The following is a 23701-nucleotide window of genomic DNA, read 5'->3' as shown; positions in this document are numbered from 1 at the left end:
AACGTGAGAATCCGTCTTCTTCTTGTCATCAACAGGACACGAAACAAAAGACATTTTAAAGAACAAAAGAACCTTTATTCAACCTCTGTACAATAAACAGCTTCACAATATCCCTAACAACGCATCAACGTATCAATGGGTCTATACTTTACTTTGTTTTGCCCCTATTATTACCAGCATACTTCCTCTGGATGATCTTTTAAATCTTATCCACTACAAAAGCTAAAGGTTTTCATTAGAAAACAACTAAATAAATGATAAATTAAAGAGCAACTGAAAACCTGCATCATTATCCACCGACACATGGGCAACAAAAACTGCCTTTTTTTTTTTGTACCGTTACATCCATTTGTTTTAATAACTCAGGTAAAAAAAAAAAAAAAAAAAAAAGAATAAATTAATTCAGATAATAACTTAGATCTAATTTGAACTACAACTGTAAAAACTTGAGTCTCGAGTGTGCCACTGGGATAATATACGTCTGGATTATAATAATTTACCTATAATGACCGGTAGTAAATATGTGCACGTCTTTTAAAATGAATCGACTCGTTTGATTCTGATGATTCGCTTCATCGATAAAACAAATTGAAAATGATTTAAATTTGAGGGGAACTTCTTCTTCTGTCTGAACTCCACAATATAAACATGTTGAATGTAAGTCTCACATAAAGGCACTTATATTTTAAAATTTTATTTTAATAATTCATCCAAGACATGTAGAAGCATTACTTCACACGGTGCATCATCAAAATGTAATTTTCTTTGACTTATTCCAGTGGCACACTCTAAACTCTATATAAAACTGCATTTTAAAAAAGTTTAAATCTTTTTTTTTCTTTCTCCCCCCCCCACCATAGAGTTTGGTGTCTTACTCTTGGTTCGGATCACTTTAGTGCCGCGCTCGTTCAGCACGTAGGGTCGGACAGTGACGGTCGCACAAGGAAAAAAAGCCGTAGTGTGAGTTTCATCAGTTGTAGAGTTTAGTTTTTCGATTTAGATTTTAAACCTTACAATACAGCTGGTCCCAAAAACAAAATCCTCCCCCCTCCTCCCCTTTACTTCACTTCAGACGGACGGGGGACACACGCACTTCCACGGAGAGAACATGAGCAAACAGGACAAATAAATTACATTAAGTTTGAAACACAGCTGATGAGACATTGCACGAGCCACAGATGCAGATGTTAGATCTCTGGTGTGCCGCCCAGTTCCAAACTCCCCCTTTCCTTTCCTTTTTTTTTTTGTGTTGGGGTGGGGGGGGGACAGGAGGGACAGTTTGGACCCGTACTCCAGAGCTTTTTCTTTTATTTTTTTTTTATATTTTTTTCAGTGTTGATCAGACAGTGCTTTGGTAAACATTTCTCTCTGAAAAGATCCCATCAGAGCATCTCGTTTTCAAACGAGTCGACGTGTAGCATTTAAAACGATCCAGTCCCGACTCTGAGGAATCAAACTTGCATAAAAGATACAATATTGCTAAGAAAACCACCTCCCAGAACGTGTAAATACAGTAGTGCTTATACTGTATGTACACACTCACATAATACAATATATAATATATATATTTATAGGCTCTACATGTAATCAAATCTCAGGTTATCATTGGTAACACCTTAAATTGCAAACTACATTCATAACTTAATCATAACAGTGATCTGATGCTTAAGAAGACTCTAAAGTTTTTTTTGTTTTTTGTTTTGTTTTGTTTTTTTCCAACAGTCCAAGAATCCATCACCACCACCCACCCTATTCCCCACGACCCCCACTTATCCCACCCCGACTGTGCAACTAAAATCATTGGTTAAATCGATAAAGGAAGCAACGTCTTTAAAGTCAACTCTCATTTTCTGGGCCTTCAGCACAGAGCTGGATACGTTATCCGCAACCGTACAGAGCCTCTCATAGAGGCTGTTAGCACTGCGAGCTAACAAAGCTGCACAATGCTGATTTAACTTCATTAACATAAACATGCGGTGGAGGCAGGAGTCAGGTTGCGGCATCTCTGAATTCACACGTCAGAGCCTCAGTGTTATTTAACTTCCAGCACGTTAGCCTTGTAGTGTCAAGAATCTAGTTTTAGTTTTACTAGTGCAGCTACCTCCCGTCCTTTACGCTTAAGCTCTGAGCTGAAGGTGCATCCATGCGAGCGCCGTTACTCTGTTCCTTCAAAAGTTCCTCCTACAATCTGTAGTCAAACGTTCACCCAGAGGACCGTTTAAATAAACCTCACGTCATGCCTACATCGATACCAGTTAAAAATCTAATTTGTTCATGCTAAAGGCTACAAACGAGTTAAATCTCTTATTTTTATATATATATATATTTTTTTTTTTCTTTGCATACTGTAAAAGATTTTTTTTCTTTTTTCTGCAGCAAGTCACATAAGTAGGTAGTATATGTATATATATATGCATATACATATATATATATATACATATATATATATTAGGTATATCTTCAGCTACATATTTTCCATATATTTTACGTACAACACGTTAGTTCCAGTGTTGACTGCTCAGATAGTGCTCTACCGTTCCGCGCTAACATGCATTATCAGCGTCGACTAATATTGTGCAAGTTATTTCCATGTAGTCAGAAAGCTAAAAGCTAAGAGCTAAAAGGTTCACACTGTGGAAATGACCGGTAAGTTACGGACTGAGTTCAGTCCAAGACAGGACTGGTGTGCATGCTTCACATTTTGTTACGCTGTGCGATGAGGATCATTAACTACAGCCTATAGAGTCTATATAAAACCTAGTCTACAGTATGTTTGACAAACCTGCTGCGCAACACCCCCCTCCCCCCCAAAAAACCCAGAGAATCCAGTTCAGGTCTGTAGCTCAGGTCCACATGTCCGACACGTCGGCCCCAGTTTATGCTGGTAGAAACTTCTTCCATCTGTTTTTTTTTTTCTTCAGCTAAAGTCAGTGCAATATTTGTTGTCCACAGCGTTAGAAGTACAAATCCACCGTCCACCTGCGTTGAGAGAGTCGTGTGCTTTCGAGTCAACTTTTCACACTCTTCAGTAAAGGCGTTTTATCTTCAGGTCCTAGGACGGGGGGGACGTGGCGTCCTCTCGTGAAGACTATAGTAGCTGATGGAGGTCCGAGGGAAAAGCAACAAAGCCACCCATTTTTTTTTTTCTTCTTTTTTTTTTCTAGAGGTTATTCCTTTAGTCCGAAAGAGTCCCCTCGAGCTTAAAGTAGCGACGTCGAGCTAGTTGGGAGTCGGATGAAGAGGCGATCGATGGGATGACGATGGGCGACGCTCTGTGATCTCACGTCATTACAGCCACGGCGCATGTGTGCACATGCTTACACAAACTTCTCCCACCTGTCCAGTCGCCATCCGCTGAGTCCGGCGTCCTCTCACTCGGCGTCGGCGGCGGCGGCGGGGGGGAGCATGCCCCTCTGTCTCAGGTGGGAGTCCAGGATGTGGAAAATGCTGAGCTGCTGTTCAGGTTGAAGCATCAACAGCTGCTGCAGCACTTTGCTGGGGTTCGGTCCCCTGAGAGGGGAAATTTAAAATGTGACCACAATGAAAAACAATCCCAGTCTGACAGAAGTTTTTACAGGAAAACAAAGGTTTAAAAAACATATTTTCTTTGTTTAGGTCATTGATAATAATTGGTTACGCTGAAGATCACTTGATGTCAATGCATACCGTCTATTACTTAGACATGCTTGGGCTATATGATATTTCCCAGTTAATAAAGCGTCTATCTATCTATACTTTAGTCTATACTCCTTTCTGACAATACATAAATTTGCAGTTACATCATCATTATTCTCTAATAACACTGTGCTAATCCACTCTTGTCTAAACATGTGTGTGTTTCTGCAGAATTTGTGAGTTCTCACCGGACGAAGCTGCCGATGTAGACGTGTGTGAAGGTGGCCATCAGGTACTGGCAGTCGAATCGGTCCATGATGCCTCCGTGGCCGGGGATGGTGTTGGCAAAGTCCTAAAGGATAAGAGAGAGAGCGTGGTGTTTTTAGTGTCTGAGCTCATGAACCTGAACGTCCTCGGTCACACTGTAAATTATTTGGTTCTTACCAAGACAAAAAAAAGATCAGATTTAGAAGTGTAGGATAATTTGTCTTGTTTTAATTAATTGTTTTAATTATCTGTCCATGCAGCAAGATAATTTCACTTGTTTTTAGTACCTTTACCCTCAGATTTAGTGTTTTATCTTGCATTTATGCAGTGCAGGTGTAGCTGTGAACGTGATTACAGAAATATGAGAAATATGATTCAGAGTTTATCATTCTTTAATCATCATCCTGGCTAGTTTACTAAAGTCCATTTTTGGGGCTGCTCTGATGTTTCAAAGCTGCATTTTTTTTACTTGGGAGCCTTCGGCTCCTATGAGTTGAGGGGAGGGGCCTCTATAGTGGATCATCCCACAGATACTAGATCAGTTTGGGATCTGGTGAATTTGGAGGCTGTGTTTTTTGTGTTCTTCTGAGTTGCTCTTAAAACATTTTTGTGTCTGTATCAGGTTGCATCCTGCTGGGGATGGCTGCTGTCATCAAGGGGGGTGTCTGGTCTGGTCTAGGTGGGTGCTACATGTCTAAGTAACATCCCCACAAATGAACCCCAGGTCCAAAATTTTCCCAGCAGAACATTTAATTGTCACAAAAATGGTTTAAATGTTATTTACTTCTCCTGTGGGTGGTCATAATGTTATGCCTGATCAGTATATACGTGGAGAGCAATGACTTACAACACAAGTACCAACACGTCTGTTTAAGCACATTCTGCAGGTAAAAGTAATTTGTCAAACAACAAATTGCTGCAGCCCGAGTGACACAAACTGTATCTGCTACATTTACTTCACTGCTTAAACTCATGTGTGAATATAAGTTCGTAGCCTGACATGAAGCTGTAGCAGTGTTCATACTGTTATCTTGACACTGAAACGGGAAGAAGATAAGCACATTTGCATTTAAATGTCATGGAAAATCCAAGCAGAACATTGGTTCAAATGAAAAAAATAAATAAAAGATAAGATAAAATAAAAGACTAAGCAGCTGTTTACTTTTATTTTGAAGGCGCGCTTGAAGCCACTGGCGAAGAAGCCACCAAACGGTCCGATGAGCGAACCGAAGGAGGAGAGGAAGATGCTGTGGATCTGGAAGGGGTACAGGTTCACCGTTTTCTACGAGAGAGACCGGAGATAAATATTGAAAAGTGACGCGATTGTTCATGACCAGTATGGGAGCATTAAACCATCTCTGTACTGTTTCTTAACGCTAAATGAAAGCGTGCCATCTTACCCATCCAAGTGTGTTTTGCACCACAGCAGGAAGAGTGTACTCCTGCATCACAAACATATCAGAGGGCTCACATTCAACCGTGAAGCTGTTTGTGTCACTGAACCCCACGGGACACACAAAGTACTGGAACTGAGACAGGAGGTAGGCCAGCTGAAAAAAAAAAGATGCAAAGAAAAGATCAGCCGTCTCCACTTCTGCACAGTTGAGGAAACCGTGTGAGTGTTTTAAAAAGCTGTCTGGGCAGAAAAAAAGCCATTTTCCTGCCGTGGCTGTTTGCTAAGTGTGTATGAGGAAATGCAGATCATGTGGGTGAGTCTTAAGAGCGGCTCCAGTGTACTCACAATGAAGCCAAAGACCACGGTGGCGAAGAAGCCTCCGATGAAGCCCTCCCACGTCTTCTTGGGCGAGAGCTGCAGGGCGTCAGGAGACAAACACAGAGGACGGTCTTTCATGTCAACGTGACGTAGGTTTTTACAATTAGTCTCGTCACAAAATCGCGTCTTAATGAAGTTACTGAACAGATCTTGCAGGATGAAAACATCAAACACTGTATCTGTGTGTTATTCAGGGCATGAAATAATAAAGTAAAGACATGCAGTGCACCGATCAGGCATAACATTATGACCACCTTCCTAATATTATGTCCCTTGTGCCTCCAGAACAGTCATCAGAGAACAGACATGGACTTTTTGAGGGCGTCCTGTTGTGTCTGGCAACATATTGTTGTTAGTGGGGGGCCTTTGAGGGGAGGGGCCTCTGTGGATCATCCCATAGAAACTTAATCAGTTTGTGTTCTAGTGAATTTAGAAGCCAGTTTTTCAAGTTTTTTTTGTTGTTGTGGTTGTTCCTAAACCGTTTTTGTGTCTCTGTGGATCCCATCAAGGAGTGTTATTGCTATGGGGTGGGGGGGGCGCCTGGTTTGGTCTAGGTGGGTGCTACATGTCTAATCCACATTAATGAATTCCAGGACCAAATGTTTTTTTTTTTCCCAGCAGAACTAGCGAATTGTCACACAATGGTTCAATGTTAATTTACTCCTCCTGTCACTAGTTTTAATGTTATGGCTGATCGGTGCACATAATATCAGATATAAAGTTTGATTTACCTTTATAAGTGGAGTTCGCCCGAAGAAGAAGCCAAACAGATAGGCCATGATGTCGTTGCAGATCACAATGGAGATGGGAACAATGAACCTGCGAAACAGGAAATCCAGTTTTGATGAACTACTACGATTTAACGATAAGAGCTTCTGCAGCTACCACAGGTTACTTGTGTGTTATTCTAGATAATAAATGAAACCATGACATGCTTTCTATGTTTATGTGACTTAGATCTATTTATCTATATATTTTTTTTTAAAAATAGCTGCCTCAGAAGTGAGAGCATACTTGTGGTGACAAATATGCGACAACAGGACAGGTTCGTCTGGTCTGGTTGTGTCCTGCTTACCAGATCATTCCTTCAAACAGGTTCTGAATGACAAGGTGGGACTGGGTTACCACAATCAACAGGGTCACATGGGTCCAAGCAAACTGGAATGGCAAACACAAACACCACAGCGTCACTCCACTAGAATGTAGACGTGTCAGCACAGATGTTGCCTCGTGTCAGAAATAGCGAAATCGCGCGGATAGATAGATAGAAAGACAGACGAGGTGAATGACACGGACAAAGCCACGCTGCCAAAATGATATATAAACAAAACAAAATAAATGAAACTAAACATGTGCAGGTGAAATGTGTTGAATGCGAAGAGGATCTAAACAAATACTGAGCAAAATAAAACCACTTTTCACTTAAAAGCACTTTACATAAATATCATAAAATGGACATTTAGTTAGTCAATGCAATTAGTTTGAGCCGATAAAATGTGGTGCACACAGATGCATGTGGATAAAAAATGAAGCTGAAGCCACTGCAGACGTCCTCAAAGGTGCAGCAATTAAACCGCTTTTATGTTTCAAGAGATAAATGTTTGTAAAATAATAATAATAATAATAATAATAAAAATAAAAAAAAGACATCTGCCATAGCATCAGCATCAGCGTGGAAAGTTGTTTTGTGGTAGGACATGTAAGAAGCGGTGGAAGGGGAAGGATAGGAAGGTTAGTGTAAAGGTGTTGGTTAACTTAGGCTGATACACACCATATAAAACTGCAGGCGGTAATGTTTCTTCACTAAACTCAGCACAAACATGCAGAAACCTGTGAAAGAGTAGACAACAACATGCAGTCAGTCAGTTTTTTTTGTTTTTTACTCATGGTTAAATAGATTAAAAATACTGTGCGATGTCTTCCTTTTAAAACATATTCATTTTGTCCTTTAACACTATTTTATAAATTTTAATGAGGCTTCTTCCTAGATTCACAATGAAAATTAAAAGCGAACCTCCTAAAAAAGCCCACTCTGCTCTGATTTGTCAGCTGTTGAGGAACCACTACACATAAGATCTGATGCTAGCTAATAGCAGCTAACAGCTAACTAGCTCAGAGATCATGTACAGGGTCAGTAAATAATAGAATTTATAATCATGAGGAGGAAGATATTAAAAATCCAATAATGCAAATCACTGGATGCAGAGTTTACATACATGTAGGTCAGATTAACCCTTGTGTCCTGCCTTATAACAGGCCTACGTGATGCCTACATAGTGCAATTTTGTAATCAGTAACAGTGTATTTACCAAATCTGAGCCTTTCTGAACGGGGAATATCATCAGGATTGTAAAATGCACTGTTATTTAGTGGCATGTCTGCGCATTCAAACAATGTAGTTATGATGGGAGTCAATGGGGCACAAACAGCCACTAACAGTACGAGAGGAGTTTTAATGAAGATCTGATGCTGCACAAAAACTAAATATGCATTAAAGTCAATAATATTTAACATATTTAACACTGTGTTGACAGGTAAAAAAATCCCTTGTTTCTGATATTTTTTATATTTAAAATAAGTCATTTTCCCCACGTTGGTGACTTTTTTTTTTATCTTTTTTTCTATAAATGTCATTTAAAGGGTTAACTTTTAAAAAAAATATTCAGTAGTTTCAGTGTATTATTGACCTACTGAAAAATTTTAAATCATATTTTAGAAATATATGTAAAATTAAGGCTCTTTACTGAAAATCATCCAATTTGTTACTATACAGTGGAAGTTATGGTCAAATTAAGAAGAAAAAGTGACACAAGGGTTAATAAATTATTCTCCTGCAAGTTCGAAAACATCATTTAAAGTATCTAAAGTATCTATAGGTAGGAACAGCGACAGACGTATTTTATAAAAACACTTGAGCATTTGATGTATGAGCTCGTCTTGAAACTTTAAATCATTTGTTGCTAAAACGCTCGACATGTTTTATTGGAAAAGAGGCTAGTAATGATTCACATATATTATGTATGTGAACCATTACTACACTGGCTGTCCTGTTAAAAGCCACAGTCAAAAGGTTTCAGTTTTTATGGCACATCCAGCCCATAAATAGTTTTCTTCCTCGAGCCTTTCTTTCTTTCTTTCTTTCTGTCTTTTCTGTTATTTATAACTCAGCTCTACTATCCAGATACAGTGTCAGTGGTGAAACCTAATCCACATAAAAAAAAAAAACATGAATGGAAGCAGAGGGGCCAATGAGTGTGTCTGTCTGTGTGTGTGTTTTTTTTTTCTCCTCTCTCTTAAAGGTGAGACTTACCCGCGAGGTACAAAGCGAAAGAGATGAAGCGGTGATAGCGAGCCAGGAACTGCAGAGGTTCCTCTCTCCGCACAAGTGCCCCGAAGTAATCGGCAACCGTTTCACCATAGAAGAAGTAATTGACACAAATCAGAAAGTACCTGAGGGAAAAACACAGGCTAGTTGGTCATATTTGTATTTTTTTATACATATATATATATATATATGAGTGATGTTGTTTGTTGTTGTGTTTATGCTGCACAGAGAATCTTTACTCGTAGATATGTGTTGTGTGGGTCAGTGCCCACCAGTTCTTTCTTACCCGCTGCACATTGACCCGCTGTGTCTGTTTTGTAAGAGGTTATTAGAAAGAGGGGCAAGTTTCAATTAGCCTTCATTTACTTCCAGCATGGCAGTGATCTTTGCACCTGGCTGCACGGCCGCCTCATCCAGTGGGTGTGTGTGTGTGTGTGTGTGTGGGAGTACACAAAGTGTGAACTAAAAATAGGAGCAAAACATCAGCGGCGGTGGGGGAGCGCGTTAACAGCCTGCACAGTCGCTAGCGGCAGATGAACGTGACTTGAGTCAGCGATTTAAAGAAGGAAGAAAAATGACTAATAGCTGCTTTTAAATGAAGTCTGAGTGTAAATGTAGAGCAGGCGTCACGAAAGTAAAAGGACTAAAGATTAATGCTAATAAGTTCCTATTTTGATACTTGGAAACTTATTTTAACACATTTCTTCGGGGAAAAACTAAATCTCAGTGGTAAATTTGACATATTTGAGCACAAAATGTTATTTAGTGACATGTCTGTGCATTCAAAAAATCTAGTTATAATGGGAGTCAACGGGGCAAAAACAGTAACAGTGCGAGAATTAAGTGAGGGAGTTTTAATGAAAATGTGATGCTGCAAAAAAAAATAGATATGCATTAAAGTCAATGACACTAATCTTTGACATGTTCCAAGACTGTGATAACAGGTAAAAATCTCCCGTTTCCAATCATTTTTTATACTGAAAATAAGTCATTTTGTGTTCATTTTTCACAATTTTTTGTTTCAAAAGGCATTCAAAAGGATAAAAAAAAAATATATATATTTTATTTCTAATATTTAGTAGTTTTGATCAGTACTGACGTGGATTAACAGATTTAAGCAAAAATAACTAAATCTTGAAATCATATTTTAAAAATATATGTAAAATTAAGGCTCCTCACTGAAAATCATTTAACCCGTTGCCAAACAGTGGAATTTATCTTTGTCGATCTTTGTCTAATTTGTTGCTCTTTATCTAATTAAAAACTTCAGATTTAAAGTAACCATACATAATTCCTGGTGTGTTTTAATTTCCCTATACTACTCTAATTTATAGAGCTTCTAACCTCGCATCCATCTCATGTCAAAGCTTTTAAATATTCCAATCCTCACACATCTAGATATTTTACAGATTATACAATAACATAGAAATATTTCCCAACATCTATACGTGTGTTTGTGTGCGTCCAGGGTGTCTAGCAACATGAGGATCACATGCTCCACTGAGATTTGAGCTTAAATATCCATTTAAACGTTAAAGTTAAACATCTTCAGTGTTTGCTGCGTCTTTACTGTCAAACCCATTCTCCTCACCAGCTCAGTGTCCTGAACCACGGCAGGTCGTAGGAATGGTAAACTCTGTAGCCGATGGTGATGATTTCTTGGAAACACTTGATTTGCACAGTCATGACCTACATGGGAAGATAAGAGCGGAGCAGGAACACGAGGAGGACAAACCGTGAAAGTCAGAACTGTGCGTAAACCTGTGCGTTCACATTAATGAATCGTTTCTCCTTCTGTCATCAACAACGGCAGCCGTGGATACTTACGATCAATATGAGAGCGACAGGTCCCATGTAGATGATGAGGAAGAAGCCTGAAATCATGGCTAAAGATAAAACACCTCTTATCCAGTAGTTCTTCCATCTGCGGAGATAAAAAAAAATATATATTTCTCCTTAAAAATCACATCAATTCTTCCTTTATTATATAAGCAGAGAGTGAAATGACGCGGATCGTTTATGATTTACTGTGTGACTCTCGATTCAAAAGCCTGTGGTGTGAAAAAATAAATAAAAATCCACATTTAGAGCCATGACGTTATAACTGTGGGTCATAATTAGCAGAACCTTTAAATTTACAGGACTGACGCTCATTTCTACCAGCTGACTGATGGACTTAAAGGTTGCACTGAGGCACTTGTTATAAGCACGATTATCAGTAAAGAAGATAATATCTGGTCATATTCCAGTTTGTACGTACACCGATCAGCCACAACATTATGACCACTGACAGGAGAAGTGAACAACATTAAAACCATCTTGTGACAATTCAATGTTCTGCTGTTTATGTGGATGTTACTTAGTTTAGTTTTATTTATTTCGAACATTCAAAGGAAATGTATCAAATGCACAAACAAGTGAAAAAGAATTTTTTTTTACTGGTAATGTTTGAAAAGGAGTGGGAGGGAAGCAACACGCTTATCTGGCCCCACCCCTGGTCAGTATTAATTTGTCATAGTTCAATGTTTTCTTCCTCCTCTGATATAATAATAATAATAATAACACTGAAAGTGCTTCACACACACTTCTTCTTCATTCCTATACCTTGTGAAAATCTTTATTCCCACATTATGTAACATTTTCACATGAAATCAGCCCACAAACGGATATGCACGTGCTTTTGTGCGAAAACAACAATATTTAAAGTTTAAATTTCCTCTGAGATTATAACTCCCCCATTCCGAGGTTCACACGAGGTTAGAGAGGAGGAAAGCAGAGACGCCTGAAAGTCGAAGGCTGCAGACGAACAGCTTGTTGAGAGCGCGTTGGATGAATAATAATTATGATCCCTAAGTGTTTTGGTGTATTAAATATTAAACTTACGATGCTTGTTGCTGTTTTAGCAGCTCGTACCTGTGCAGTGATATGAATGTTCATTGTTTCTTCTTGTTTTTTTGACTACACGCGGTGCATCGTTTGTTGGCGTCCTACACCACCCACCGCGGCAGCAAAACAAAAGGGAGGAAACAGATAAAAAAAAAAAAAAAGGAGCCGAGCAGAGAGGCTGCTGCCTGCTCTATGAATGGAGCAGGAAAAAAAGAGCTGCATCATGAGAAAAAAGCTGCTGCTGCTGCTTCCATTCAACACCGTGTACCACACACACACACACACACACACACACACACACACACACACACACACACACACACACACACACACACACACACACACACACACACACACACACACGCGCACAAACACACACCTTCCTCCTCTCTTCACCTGCAGCCTCCTCACCTCATGCGTCATTTTGTTCATTCATCTTTTACCCTCACTCCTCCTCCACCTCCTCTCTGCTACCCATTCACCACTTCTCCATTTGTTCTTCTTTATCTCTTACTCCTTCATCCCTTCCCATCCCCCTCCTCCTCCTCCTCCTCCTCCTCCTCCTCCTTTCTCCCCCTCTGCAGTCTGTTCATCCACAGGTCTCTCTGCAGCACACTGGCTGCACCGGCGAGCCTGCAGGGATTAGCGCCTCCCTCCTTGCGTGAGCCTTTAAGCCCTGTGACACGGCCGCTACTCATTGGTCACACGCTTCGTGTATCATCCGCATGTAAAAACAGGACCTCGCTCATGTGGCTTTAAGGTGACGGGGACTCAAATCTGAAGCATGGTTGCCAAGTGGTAACAGCCCTCGACTCCTGGAAAGAGGCACTCTGAGCTTTGTCTTCAATTTTAAGGAACAAAATATATTTTAATAGCTTGTTTTTTTGTTTTTTTTTTGTGCCGCGATCAGATACCAATCTTTTGAAGTTCAGTATCAGCAGATCTGGAAATTCATCTTATGTAACATGTGTTCTCTTAGATCACATGCGCAGCTCGTGTGAGGAGCTCGTATTTTAGCTCCAGAAAAACCTGAAACAAAAAAATGTGCTACTCTCATTTTCTAGAGTAAAGTTCTTCCACACACAGCCATGACATGTGACATTAGTTCCTCTTCTCGGATTTTCTGGCAGCTTATGACGCTAAATAACGAAGAGAAAGAAGATGACTTGACACCACAAGAATGGGATTTTGGTTTATGGTGAAATAGCTAAAATAAATAACTACTAAGATTGAGATTTGCTGCACGTCCACCACACTGCAAAAACAGCCTTACTGCAAAGAAGTATTCTTATATACAATCAAATCCACAAGTTAATCTTTTTTTTCTTGATAAAAATTCTTAAAATAAGCACAAAGTTCTTGTCTTTTTTTCTTTGGTACAAGGATTTTTTGCAGTGCACACAGCATGCAAGTCTTTCACTTAGCTGCAGATCTCCTCCTGAGTGCATTTCCTTCACTGCACTAATAAAAGCGTGTTTGTGGTCCACGTAACGTACTTGTGCACTGGGGAGATGATCAATCACTCGGTTAGATTTAGGGAGAACTGCTTGTTCCATCAATATTATGTCTGAAGAACAAGATTTGAACAGGACCTTGCTCTTGTGTGGTTCAGGGTGTGTCACTTTTATTTGAGCAGTGCGAAAACAAAAGGTTTGATTTAGAGCCACTAATCAAAGACGTCTTCAGCCTCGTTCTGCTTTGGCAAATAAAATGAATAGAAGGATTTAGTGTAATGTGCTCTACGCAGGGGTTCGGACTGTCTTCTTTCTAGAGGACACAACTATTTCTCTCAGTTTTCATGAGGACAACCAATGACGCACTTTAAAAGTCTTCACTGAGAGACCGTCTGAAAACAGGCACTGTTCTAATTAGTTCTGACAAGCCATGAGCCAGGCCTCAGTTACACAGTGGGGCTCTGTTCATCTGCCTTCACTCGCTTTCATAGAAACTTAGCTGCACTGGTCTATGCAGTAAAAGTTACCAGACCCTTGTGGCTTGATCCTGTAATACAACAGAGGGGCAGGATAATTTGTGTAATCTGGTTTCTGAACAAACAACATCTGTCTGTGTGTGTCTGTGTGTGTGTGTGTTGGAGGTGAGTGTACCTGGGTGGAAGCCCCTCTAGAGCTTTGTTCAGGCATTGTGGAGTGTTGTCTGTGTCTGCGCTGGAGAGAGGAACATCTGGAGTGTCTGCTTTGGAGTCACCGTCACAATCTCCCTCCGCTTCGCCCGACAGGCCCAGCCTGTCGTCACCGTCGGCCTCCTACCAGAAAAAAAGAAACACCAGATATTCAAATACAGACTCTAGATAGACGGAACAAACGGTGACTGTACAGGACGCTCGATGCATCTGAATTTCTTTAAGATTAGATTAAGATCTGTAGGTGTTTGGTGTTAGTAGGACCTGGAAAGTATAAAAAATAAGCATCGTGTTTGAACTGGAAGTAGCTTTTGAAATATATTATGTGTGCACAGGGATTATTTCACTGTATATTACAATTTAAGTCACTAATGTGTCTCAAAATACAAAACTATTTATTTTAATATAAAAGCAGAACTGGAAACAATGAAAACCAAATGTCCTCAAATGTGCATTTGTTAAATTTTCATTTAATGAGCATAAACAGCATAAAAAGGTGTATTTACCCTTTACTACTCGCACGTGGAAGACAAAGTGTCTCCTTATGGAAACAAAGCACCTGCCACGAGCCTAAAACATGACGTCCCCGTATGAGGACGCCGGTTCTCAGGAGACTAAGGTTAAATGCAGATTAAAGATTCATCAATGGTCAATAAAGACGTTTGCCTCCCGGGCAGCAGCCTGGCTGCACCGGGTGTAGACTTTCAGCCTCACTCGTGCTCCTCCTTTTCCCCCTTTTATGGACATTGTGTGGATTGTGTTTGCCTGAACTGTGTTGTAATTGTGTATTCAGAATTATTACATTAAACGTATACATGCGTTTCAGTGCTGGCGGCAATAACGCTGAAAACAGAAAATGTGAAGAGTCTATTCATTTCTGTATGTTCACGTTTGAGTTGCATGCTTTTAAATGGGTATTCTTTTTTTTTTTTATTTGACTCTCAGCCAAATATAGAGGGCAAATATCCCCGTCCTGCAGTTTGTCCTCCTCCCTGCTGAGAGAGGCTAAACTCTGGCCTTATGAAACCACCGTCTGCTCAGCTCAGACTAGACCCCGTCAGACCGCCTCAGCATTTTACTCGTTCTCCCGTCGGTTCACCACGTGTTTCAGCGCTCTTCCGTCTGGCAGCGCTTTCTATTCTTTTCCTTTTTGTCGCCCGCTCTATTCCGAGACGATCGCGCAATCAGGAGGTGAGCCCGAGACGCGTTTTCACCTCATAAGAGGCTATTTTTAAACCGGCTCACACATCCATTGTCGGATTAAGTTTCCTTCAGCACTTGAGAGGCTCGCTGATGGCTCCTGGACGTTTCTTTGCCTTTCATGGTCCCTTTGGCTCACGCGTTGCTAAATATGGTTAGTGAAGGCATCGGGGTTAAATCTGACAGCTTTCCATTTGGGAAAAAAAAAGGGAAAGCAGGTTCGGGTTGAGAGTGTTGAGGTTGAGGAGAAGTGTAAGTTTAGATTTCCATTCTAGGGTCAAAACTGTGTCTCTGTAGACTGACCTGGTATTAAAATTAAAAAAAAAGGAGGACACTTGTATATGAATATGACTAAAGCCTTCAAAACGTTGTTTCAGTCTGTAGATGCATGCAGGGATGATTCAAATCTCTAAGAGGAGGGGCCTCTGTAGATCATCCTACAGATACTTGATCCAGGTCAACACTTTGTGCCGCTCTTCGAGTTTTTTTTTGACTTATTGACGACATCAAAAACAGGTCTCAGCTTCGTTCAGTGTAAATGTGCCGTGGCCTAATCTGCCTGAACGTCCTCAAGCTCCTTAATTAAACTGTCAAACCGCCGTAATCCTTTGTTTATAGAGCATAAAGTATGCCGACTACAACGTAAGCACTACGCGGTAAAAAACCCTCCGTCGATGTGTGCGATATCAATCCAAGTTATCGCACGGGATCGGACTAATCCTCGGTCTTTGAGTGCCTTTAATCAAAGCAGTATGCAAAGAACTGAGCACAGAATGAAACATTTAAAGCAGCACCAGCATCATGGTGGAGTATGTAGAAAATCACGCTGTGCAACACTGCCGTGTTTTTGTAATGTGCGAGGCAGCAGCAGCAGCAGAAGCAGCGAGACTGTCCATGCAGCTCAGCTCAACCTTCACAGTCGTCTTTGTCCTACACCCTCCTCCTCCTCCTCCTCCTCCTCCTCCTCCTCTTAGCTATTAAAGCTTTTGCTGCAGAAGCGGGAGGAAGAGGGAGGGAGGAGGGGATCAACCAGAGGACAGGTGACAAGCAGCTTGAGCAAGTTGTGTTGCTGCTAAATCACTGAAGAAGAACTAAATCAGAAACGAGTGCTTACAAACACACAAATGAAACGGGCTCACACTCCTGACAGATCAGCAGTTACTGGAAATGTACGTGCATTGAAAAACGAGGATTCACTTAAAGTTGTAGCTCACAGATACGTACAAATAATTCATTTTATTGAATAAACAAATACAAATCTGCAGCAAAAAATGTTCGGTTTGAGGGGCATGTAGCGCGTATATCTCTGAACTCCAACAGCATGACGGGCTGTTTAGGCTTCTGCATGAATTTGGTGTTGTAGCTATGGCGACAGCTCAGACCCTAACGCCGTAACCTGATGTGCACCTTCTCAGAGATGTAACTACGAGCCACGGAGACGACAAAAGCTACGACTGGTCCTCTTTGGTAGTAGCGTGTTTCTAGCTGCTTCCCACATCTCAGCAGCTTCTAAATTGTTTGTTTTAGGTCAATAAAGATGGAACACATCAAGGGAAGGTTAACTGAGGAGGTTCAGAGGAATTTTTGGTGAAAGTGAAGCAGGAAGTAGAAAAAAAAATAAGACAAAGCATCGTTTTTATAGAGCGAGCCAGAGCGACGAGTGCACGAGTATAAATGGCTACGTACGTAGGATAGAGCGTCTATGTCCCGCGGTGCCTTCAATGAGCCACAGGAAGTAGGCAGCAATCTAAATTAAAAGTATTCCCAGTAGCCTAGAGCCTACAAAGCAGCAGCAGACAATAGTAGTAGCAGTGGATTTATAACCACAGACTACATGGGCTCACTAATGCTGCTAAGAATTAGGCTAATCAGCATCAATGAACGTTTGAATTGAAGCAGCGCTGGCTGCACCTTTCAGCAGAAATGCAGCGCGAAGCAGAATTAGCCGTTTGGCAGAAGCGCAGGTGCAGGTGCCAGGGGACTGAAAAGTGTCGCTGCTAACTTTTATCATTTCAATCTCCAACCAGCTTCAGCGACATCTTCACTAGAGCCACGCAACTCATCCGCCCCTCTCATTAAAACCGAGTGACGCCCACGCTGAGCTTAAAAAACTGCACGTCACGAATCCTCGGGGGGTGACACAGCAAACGGTTCATCGGTCGTTCTGTATATTTAGCTTCACCTCTACAGTGTTATTAGCATCACAGAGCAAGACAGACACAAAACAAACAACGCAGACTGGAGCTGTGACCATCAGAGCATTAAACAGCCTGATGTCACTTTCTGCTGCTGCTGCTGCTGCTGCTGCGTGAGGCTTCAGGGAGGACGTCTGACCAGCTGACACTCAACAAGGTCGACTGTGTTGTGGGGGAAACAGTGTTCAGGAACATGGAGGGGGAGCAGAAATGTTAGGAGTCTGCATACAAATGAGCCACAACATTATGACCACTGACAGGAGAAGTAAATATCATTTAAACCATCTTGTGACAATTCATTGTTCTGCTGGGAAACTTTTGGACCTGGGATTCATTCATGTGGATGTTAGTTAGACATGTAGCCCCCACCTAGACCAGACCAGGCCCACCCACCCCCATAGCTTCATGGTAGGAGTGGGGCCTTACACAGACACACACACACAAAATGGTTTAGGAAGAACTCAAAAAAACATGAATTTTTCCTGTTTTGGAGGCACGAAGCAGACCTACATAATAATAGGAATGTGGTCATAATGTTGTGCCTGGGGGGGGAGCAAACAGTCTGCAACAAATTTTATGTTAACATGCTCTGTTTGAGCGTGGCTCCAGGGCGTGTGACACAGCACGGTGATCTTTTAACCTCCAAAACAAGATGTTTACAGATCTGACTCATTCATGGTTTAACTCTGCACAGAGGACACCTCACAGCAGCAGCAGAAAAAAGAAAACATGAAATCCACAACGCTTATGTCACATTATCTGACTGAAGTCTGCAGGTTGTTTCGTTTTTTCCACAGAGAATCAAACTGATGACTGTGAGTTACGCTTTGAGCTGAACACATTCAGTTTCACTGTTGCCCAACATAGTTTCATTGGGTGGATCCAACTCCAACCTTCTGACCCTTGAGCTGACTCATAGTAGAAATATTCATTACGCCGCACGTGTTTCTAATTACAAGGACACAGTTATATTGTTGTTTATTGTCATTACTGTCGGTTGTAAATCACTAACTAAGTGTTCATCTACTTTTATTGTTACTACTGGAGAGCACTGAGCTCATCTCTGAGCAACCGGACACATGCTAAACCACAACATTACAGAGAGTCCACGCTGACATTTTTAGTCCATTATCATAGACCTTGAACATGCCCGGTTGTGTGAAGATTAATTAGAGCAAGACGTTAGCAGGCACACATATAGAAGGACACAAAGAACCACAGAGCTGCTCACTTCTAAAAGGATCAATTCTAAAGCCAAGGCAGAGTAGGGATCAGTGATGCTGTGTGTGTGTGTGTGTGTGTGTGTGTGTGTGTGTGTGTGTGTGTGAATGAATGGGTAAACAACTTGATTTATTTGTGTGCGACTGAGAAACTCGCAGCATTTTACAGACAATTTTGGAGCCGAACCACAAAATCACAGTTTATCTGCGAAGATTTTAAATCAACCAGTCGGTGGTAGAACTAGTCTAAGAGAAATTTAAAACAAAACCAACCGAAGGCCATTACAAGATGTACACAAATGTTTCTTTTAATGTCTGTCTGTGCAATAAAACAGAATATCAAGATGAGCCGTGTTCTTACTCACCACCTAAAAACACTTAAATCAGGAAGTAGAATAAGAATTACACTTCCTCAAATGACCACTAGAGGCAGACTTTAAAAAAACCGAGACAGTCCCATAGACTGTAGAAAACGTGGACGACGCATGTCCGCTTCCTCCCATTTGTCAAACTGCGCCACCATCTTGAAAGTTTGGAGTCAGAGTTAGAACAGGACAGTACTGTCCGAGAGTGGAGCCACGTTATTGACGACACACTTCCACCAGACTCACTGCCATTTTTGTTTCATTAATGTTGTGATCCGCTCTACCTCCTCTACTTACGTATTTATTTATTATTTATTTATTCATTCCTACTCTCACTGTCCTACAGGAGAACTTCGTGGAGCAGCCGTCATTACAGCCGTTGGTCAAATTCTATAGCATCAAATATCGGAAAATAGATACGACTGAACGTACATCAGCATTGTATTAAATACCTAAAATTACCAAAAACACGATTGTCCCAAAAAAAAAAATACTTGACATGCACTTTAGTTTTTTAGTTTGGCCCAAGTCCCATCCACTAACATGGAGGGGGTGGAGCTGATGATCGATACTACAACCAGCCACCAGGGGGAGCTCTACTTGCTTTGGCTTCACTTAGGAGGAGCTGTCATGGCAGCTATTATTTTTACAGCGCAAATAAACATGTTTACAGCCTGGTATAATGTTTTTTTTTAAAATCAATAAAAACTGATTTTGGGATGTGGCCAGGTCATTTATTCTTCATGAGATACACAAGTGCTGAAGTCCTCATAAGGCCCACCCACACCTTTCATTCAACATGTGCCAACACACAGTATGCCGATCTCTATCTAGGGAATATTAATGGTCAAACTGTGAATATTAGCATCAGGGGGCTAGCATTTCCACTTTTGGGCATTAACATCCAATTTCTGGCCAATCACAGAATGGAAACATGACACCACACGAGAATAAAGTTCTGATGTGTCTAGAACAAGATGCGAAAACTCCCAAACGACGGCACAGAGAACAAACGTCTTAACCCCTTAAAGGGCAAGGAACCATATCTGGTAAATTTAAAGACACATTTTAAATTGCATCCCAGTGTCTCTCAGAGAGTTTTAGAAGCGTGTGGTTTTCATTCAGCCAATCAGAGAAGATCAAGGCCACATCTCCAGGTCTAATCACGGTCTAATGTGGTCGACAAGGTCCACCTCTGCATGAACACCGAGCGTAACTGATCTATTAGGAACCAAGAAGAAGAAGAAGGGGCCTAATGTTGTGTAATGTGATAATGTGTATGGTGATAAGTGCCTGAATAAGCACTTATGTTGTAATGGTCTATAATACATGTTTACATTCTTTTACCACTTAAGGGCAAGGAACCATATATGGTAAACTAGATGCTTCACCTCTTTACCCATCAGTGCATTTAGTCACTATGAGCTCTCTGAAAAATAACGTTTGCAACTGGCTTAAAAAAAGAAGAAGACTTTTACATTTCTGCAAGGACAAACACCGCGTAGCTATCATGTGTTTTCGCCCTCGCAGTGGGACTCGGTCTCGTCTTTCTGCTCATGCATCTCTTGTGTTGAGAGTGTGGGTTTCTCTGGGACAGTTGAATGCAACAACTCACCAAGAATGCACCCCGAGGGAGGCGAGGACAAACAAGACGGGGCATTAATGTCAAGAAAGAGGCGACTGTAAACGCATTCGACTCAGCAACAGCAGTCGACCAGGAGCAAACACATGAAGATGTACACGAGCGTGTGATCAGTTCCAAGAGTTAATTTGTTTTTAGCACAAGTGTCCACAGAAGCAGCTGCACTCCTGACTAACCTCTTAATCTTAATATACAAACTTCATTTGACTGTACAAACACCCGTACTGGAGTTCTTCGTGTTGCTTTTTTTTTTAAATTTTACATCTGAGGGCCCTCTTTTCTCTCTAACTCTGCCTTTTTTAGCACCAAGACCAGGATTAGTTTCATGCTGTGAGGGATTTCATCATCACACCCACACTGTGGACAACACTTTTAAGGCAAATGGAACAAGAGGTGGTCACAAAAAAATGTTTTTCTAAACACAGATGCAATCGGAGTGGTCTGACAACTTAGGAAATGAGGATTTTTTAACAGATGTTTACATCCGCCCGCATCTCATCAATCAGTCAAGAGGCCCATGACAAATTCCCTGAGTCCACACTTTAACATCTGAAGACGAGTTACAACATACAACAGAAAAGCTGTAAATAATTTGGGGAAGATGGACGTTTATCAAAATTGTTAAGACGCCTGATTAATTAAATTGACCAGAAAACACCAACAAATCTAAAATGTAATAGATTTTGTGCTAAACATTAACTTTAAGTTATGCTAAGCTAATTATGCTGCGTTTGCGTTATCGCAAATAAAACACTGGTAATAGAAAATATATATCTTTATGCTCTCATGAGGTGTTTTTTTTTCCAGATGTATCGATATAAAAGTGTAAATGTGCAATGGAAACACTTTTTTCACATTTGCCCGTCACTGGAGATGACTTCAGGGGGTCGTGTGACCAGCTCATTTGAAGTGAAATCTTTAAGGATTTAAAAGAAGAATTATGGGATATCGCGAAATGAGACCTTTACCGGTTACAGCTCAATTCGCAAAACACCTTTCAATGGAAACACGTACAAACTGAAATTTCAGAAATAGCGCTTTTATTTTTGCGAAAACTTTAATGGAAATGCAGCTCATGAATCATTTTAGGATGATTATTTTCAATATTGGGCAAACTTTTATTTTCTCTATTAAAATGTTTACAGAAATGCTGTAAATAGTTTTTGTTGCAATTCAATACTTTAGGTTTGTCGTGCAATACTTTTCGTTACAATCCAATTATTTTTTGTTTTTATGCCAATACCTGTATTTTGTTTATCTTATTATTTATGTTTTACACAGATCACACTTTATTCTTGTTACGTTTCTGCCCTATATATATGTTGTTGCAAACTACAATTTCCCCATTATGGGATAAATAAAGGTTTTCTATTCTATTCTAAACCTTATCTTTAGATATTTTGCTTTGCTTATCTTGGTCTTTAGTGATAACACATTCAACACTTCTGAAGACCGTCTTTTACTAGTTTACTGTCTCCAAAGATGCTTCACTGATAAGACGATGACTGACATGTCAGTCAAAATAAGAACGACGACTCCTTCTCTTACTTTCTTTTTAGGGCGTGATTTAGTAGAAAAGCTGCTGAACGTCTCTCCTGGGCGTCGTCAGCAGCTGTTTAGTAGATCAAGTATGAACGGGCCTGCTCAGGATTTACTATTGTCTTCACAGCCCGCAGTTACCCACCGAACCTGAATGCATCGCTCTCCAAGATGTCAACCTCAGTGTGGCACCACTTATATTCCAGCATTAAAACTCACCTCTAAGAGAACTAATATTGTCACTAACAGTCTGCACATAACAATTATAGTTTTATTCACCAACTGCACTGATCAGGCATAACATTACGACCACCTGCCTCATATTGTGTAGGACTCCTGTGTAGTCGGGGGTCTTTGGGGTCCTATGTTTTGATTCACTGTGGATCATCAATCGTCAACACCTTGTGCTGTTCTTCACGTATTTTTGTTTTTAGTTATTTCTAAATATTATCTTTCTGAATGACATGGTGGATCATCACTAAGAGAAATGAGACACTCGTTGTCTCTGACAGGTGCACACAGGAGTCTGCTCTGATCCTTCCTGGGTTTAATTATTACTATTATTGCTATTATTTTTATTATTATGCATCATCTTTGGAGCTGACACATGGTGAGCGTCAATGTGTCCCCCCCCCCCCCCCCCCCCCCCCCCCCCCCCCCTCGCCATGACAGGGACATGAAATAGACACCAGCCAGGGAGCAGGTCCCCTGTCTCTGTATCTGTCTCTCTGCCTCTGTCCCTGTCCCGTGTCCCCACCTCTGTCCCGTGTCTCCGGCCAGTGGTCCCGTGTCTCTGTCCTTGTCTCTGTCCCTGTCTCCAGGATTACCGTAGTGGAGCCGGAGGCTAACTAACTAGCTCATGTAGCTCCGATGCTAACCTGACATCAACCTGCTCGACTAGTTTTAGACAGGAGACAGGGCGAGGTCCATTATTCCTTCCCTTCTTTCATTCCTTTCTTTTTATTTATTTTATTTTATTTTTGGAGCCAGTACGGTCGTCGGGCTTCTTGTTTACCTTGTCGCTGATGTTCTCGGTGCTGTCCGGGTCTCCTCCGCCTCCGCCTCGCTTCCTCAGCTCCGTCATGTTTCGCTCGTTTCGCCGCCGGGACGTGAACGTGTCACATAAAGAAGAGGGAGGAGATCGTGGCTCCTTCAAATTAACTCCTGGGATTTATTTCTGACCCGGGTTACGCTCTTAAAAAAGCTCGGCCAGCTTCCCCTGAACGTCAGCCGGCGCTGTCACGGTTTTGCTCCACGGCTGCTCCGCCACGGGATACTGGACACGACCACTGACTCGACTGCGTGGATTTGTTTATCACCGCAGTCCCTGAACTCCGCCCCCTGTTGCCAGGAGACAGGAACGAACCACACGCTGCTTCCGCTGGCGACAAAATAAAAGCTTTGATAACCAAATGAATGAAAACACAAATACATATTTTATTATTGTTATTATTATTATCATTATTATTACCTTCTCCTCTTCCCCTTTCTTGGTACTATTATGATCATTATTCTTATTATTAATACGTATAC

At 41.1% G+C, this 23701-nt stretch overlaps 1 protein-coding gene across 1 annotated transcript; it reads right to left on the bottom strand.

Moving 5' to 3' along the window:
• Nucleotides 1–53: 53 nt before the first annotated feature.
• Nucleotides 54–23507, bottom strand: cds1 (CDP-diacylglycerol synthase (phosphatidate cytidylyltransferase) 1). Its single transcript, XM_047591492.1, has 13 exons — nt 23184–23507; nt 13973–14130; nt 10809–10905; nt 10573–10670; nt 8967–9106; nt 7428–7486; nt 6732–6814; nt 6388–6475; nt 5624–5692; nt 5283–5432; nt 5045–5164; nt 3864–3967; nt 54–3510 (listed from the first exon to the last, which is right to left on the bottom strand). The coding sequence occupies exons 1-13, from the start codon at nt 23250–23252 to the stop codon at nt 3372–3374; spliced, it is 1374 nt and encodes a 457-aa protein (XP_047447448.1). The 5' UTR covers nt 23253–23507; the 3' UTR covers nt 54–3371.
• Nucleotides 23508–23701: the final 194 nt, after the last annotated feature.

This window comes from Mugil cephalus, chromosome 8 (assembly GCF_022458985.1).
Source record: "Mugil cephalus isolate CIBA_MC_2020 chromosome 8, CIBA_Mcephalus_1.1, whole genome shotgun sequence".
Lineage (NCBI taxonomy): Eukaryota > Metazoa > Chordata > Actinopteri > Mugiliformes > Mugilidae > Mugil > Mugil cephalus.
The sequence above is the reverse complement of the archived record's forward strand: the minus strand, read 5'-3'. Positions and strand labels throughout refer to the sequence as shown.

Coding starts and splice junctions, on each gene's coding strand:
- cds1 (XM_047591492.1), bottom strand. CDS start 23,252: ATGACGGAGCTGAGGAAGCGAGGCGGAGGCGGAGGAGACCCGGACAGC. Junction 5,693..6,387: donor GGCGAACTCCACTTATAAAG/GTAAATCAAACT, acceptor GACGCCCTGCAG/CTCTCGCCCAAGAAGACGTG. Junction 3,511..3,863: donor TACATCGGCAGCTTCGTCCG/GTGAGAACTCAC, acceptor TTCCCCTCTCAG/GGGACCGAACCCCAGCAAAG.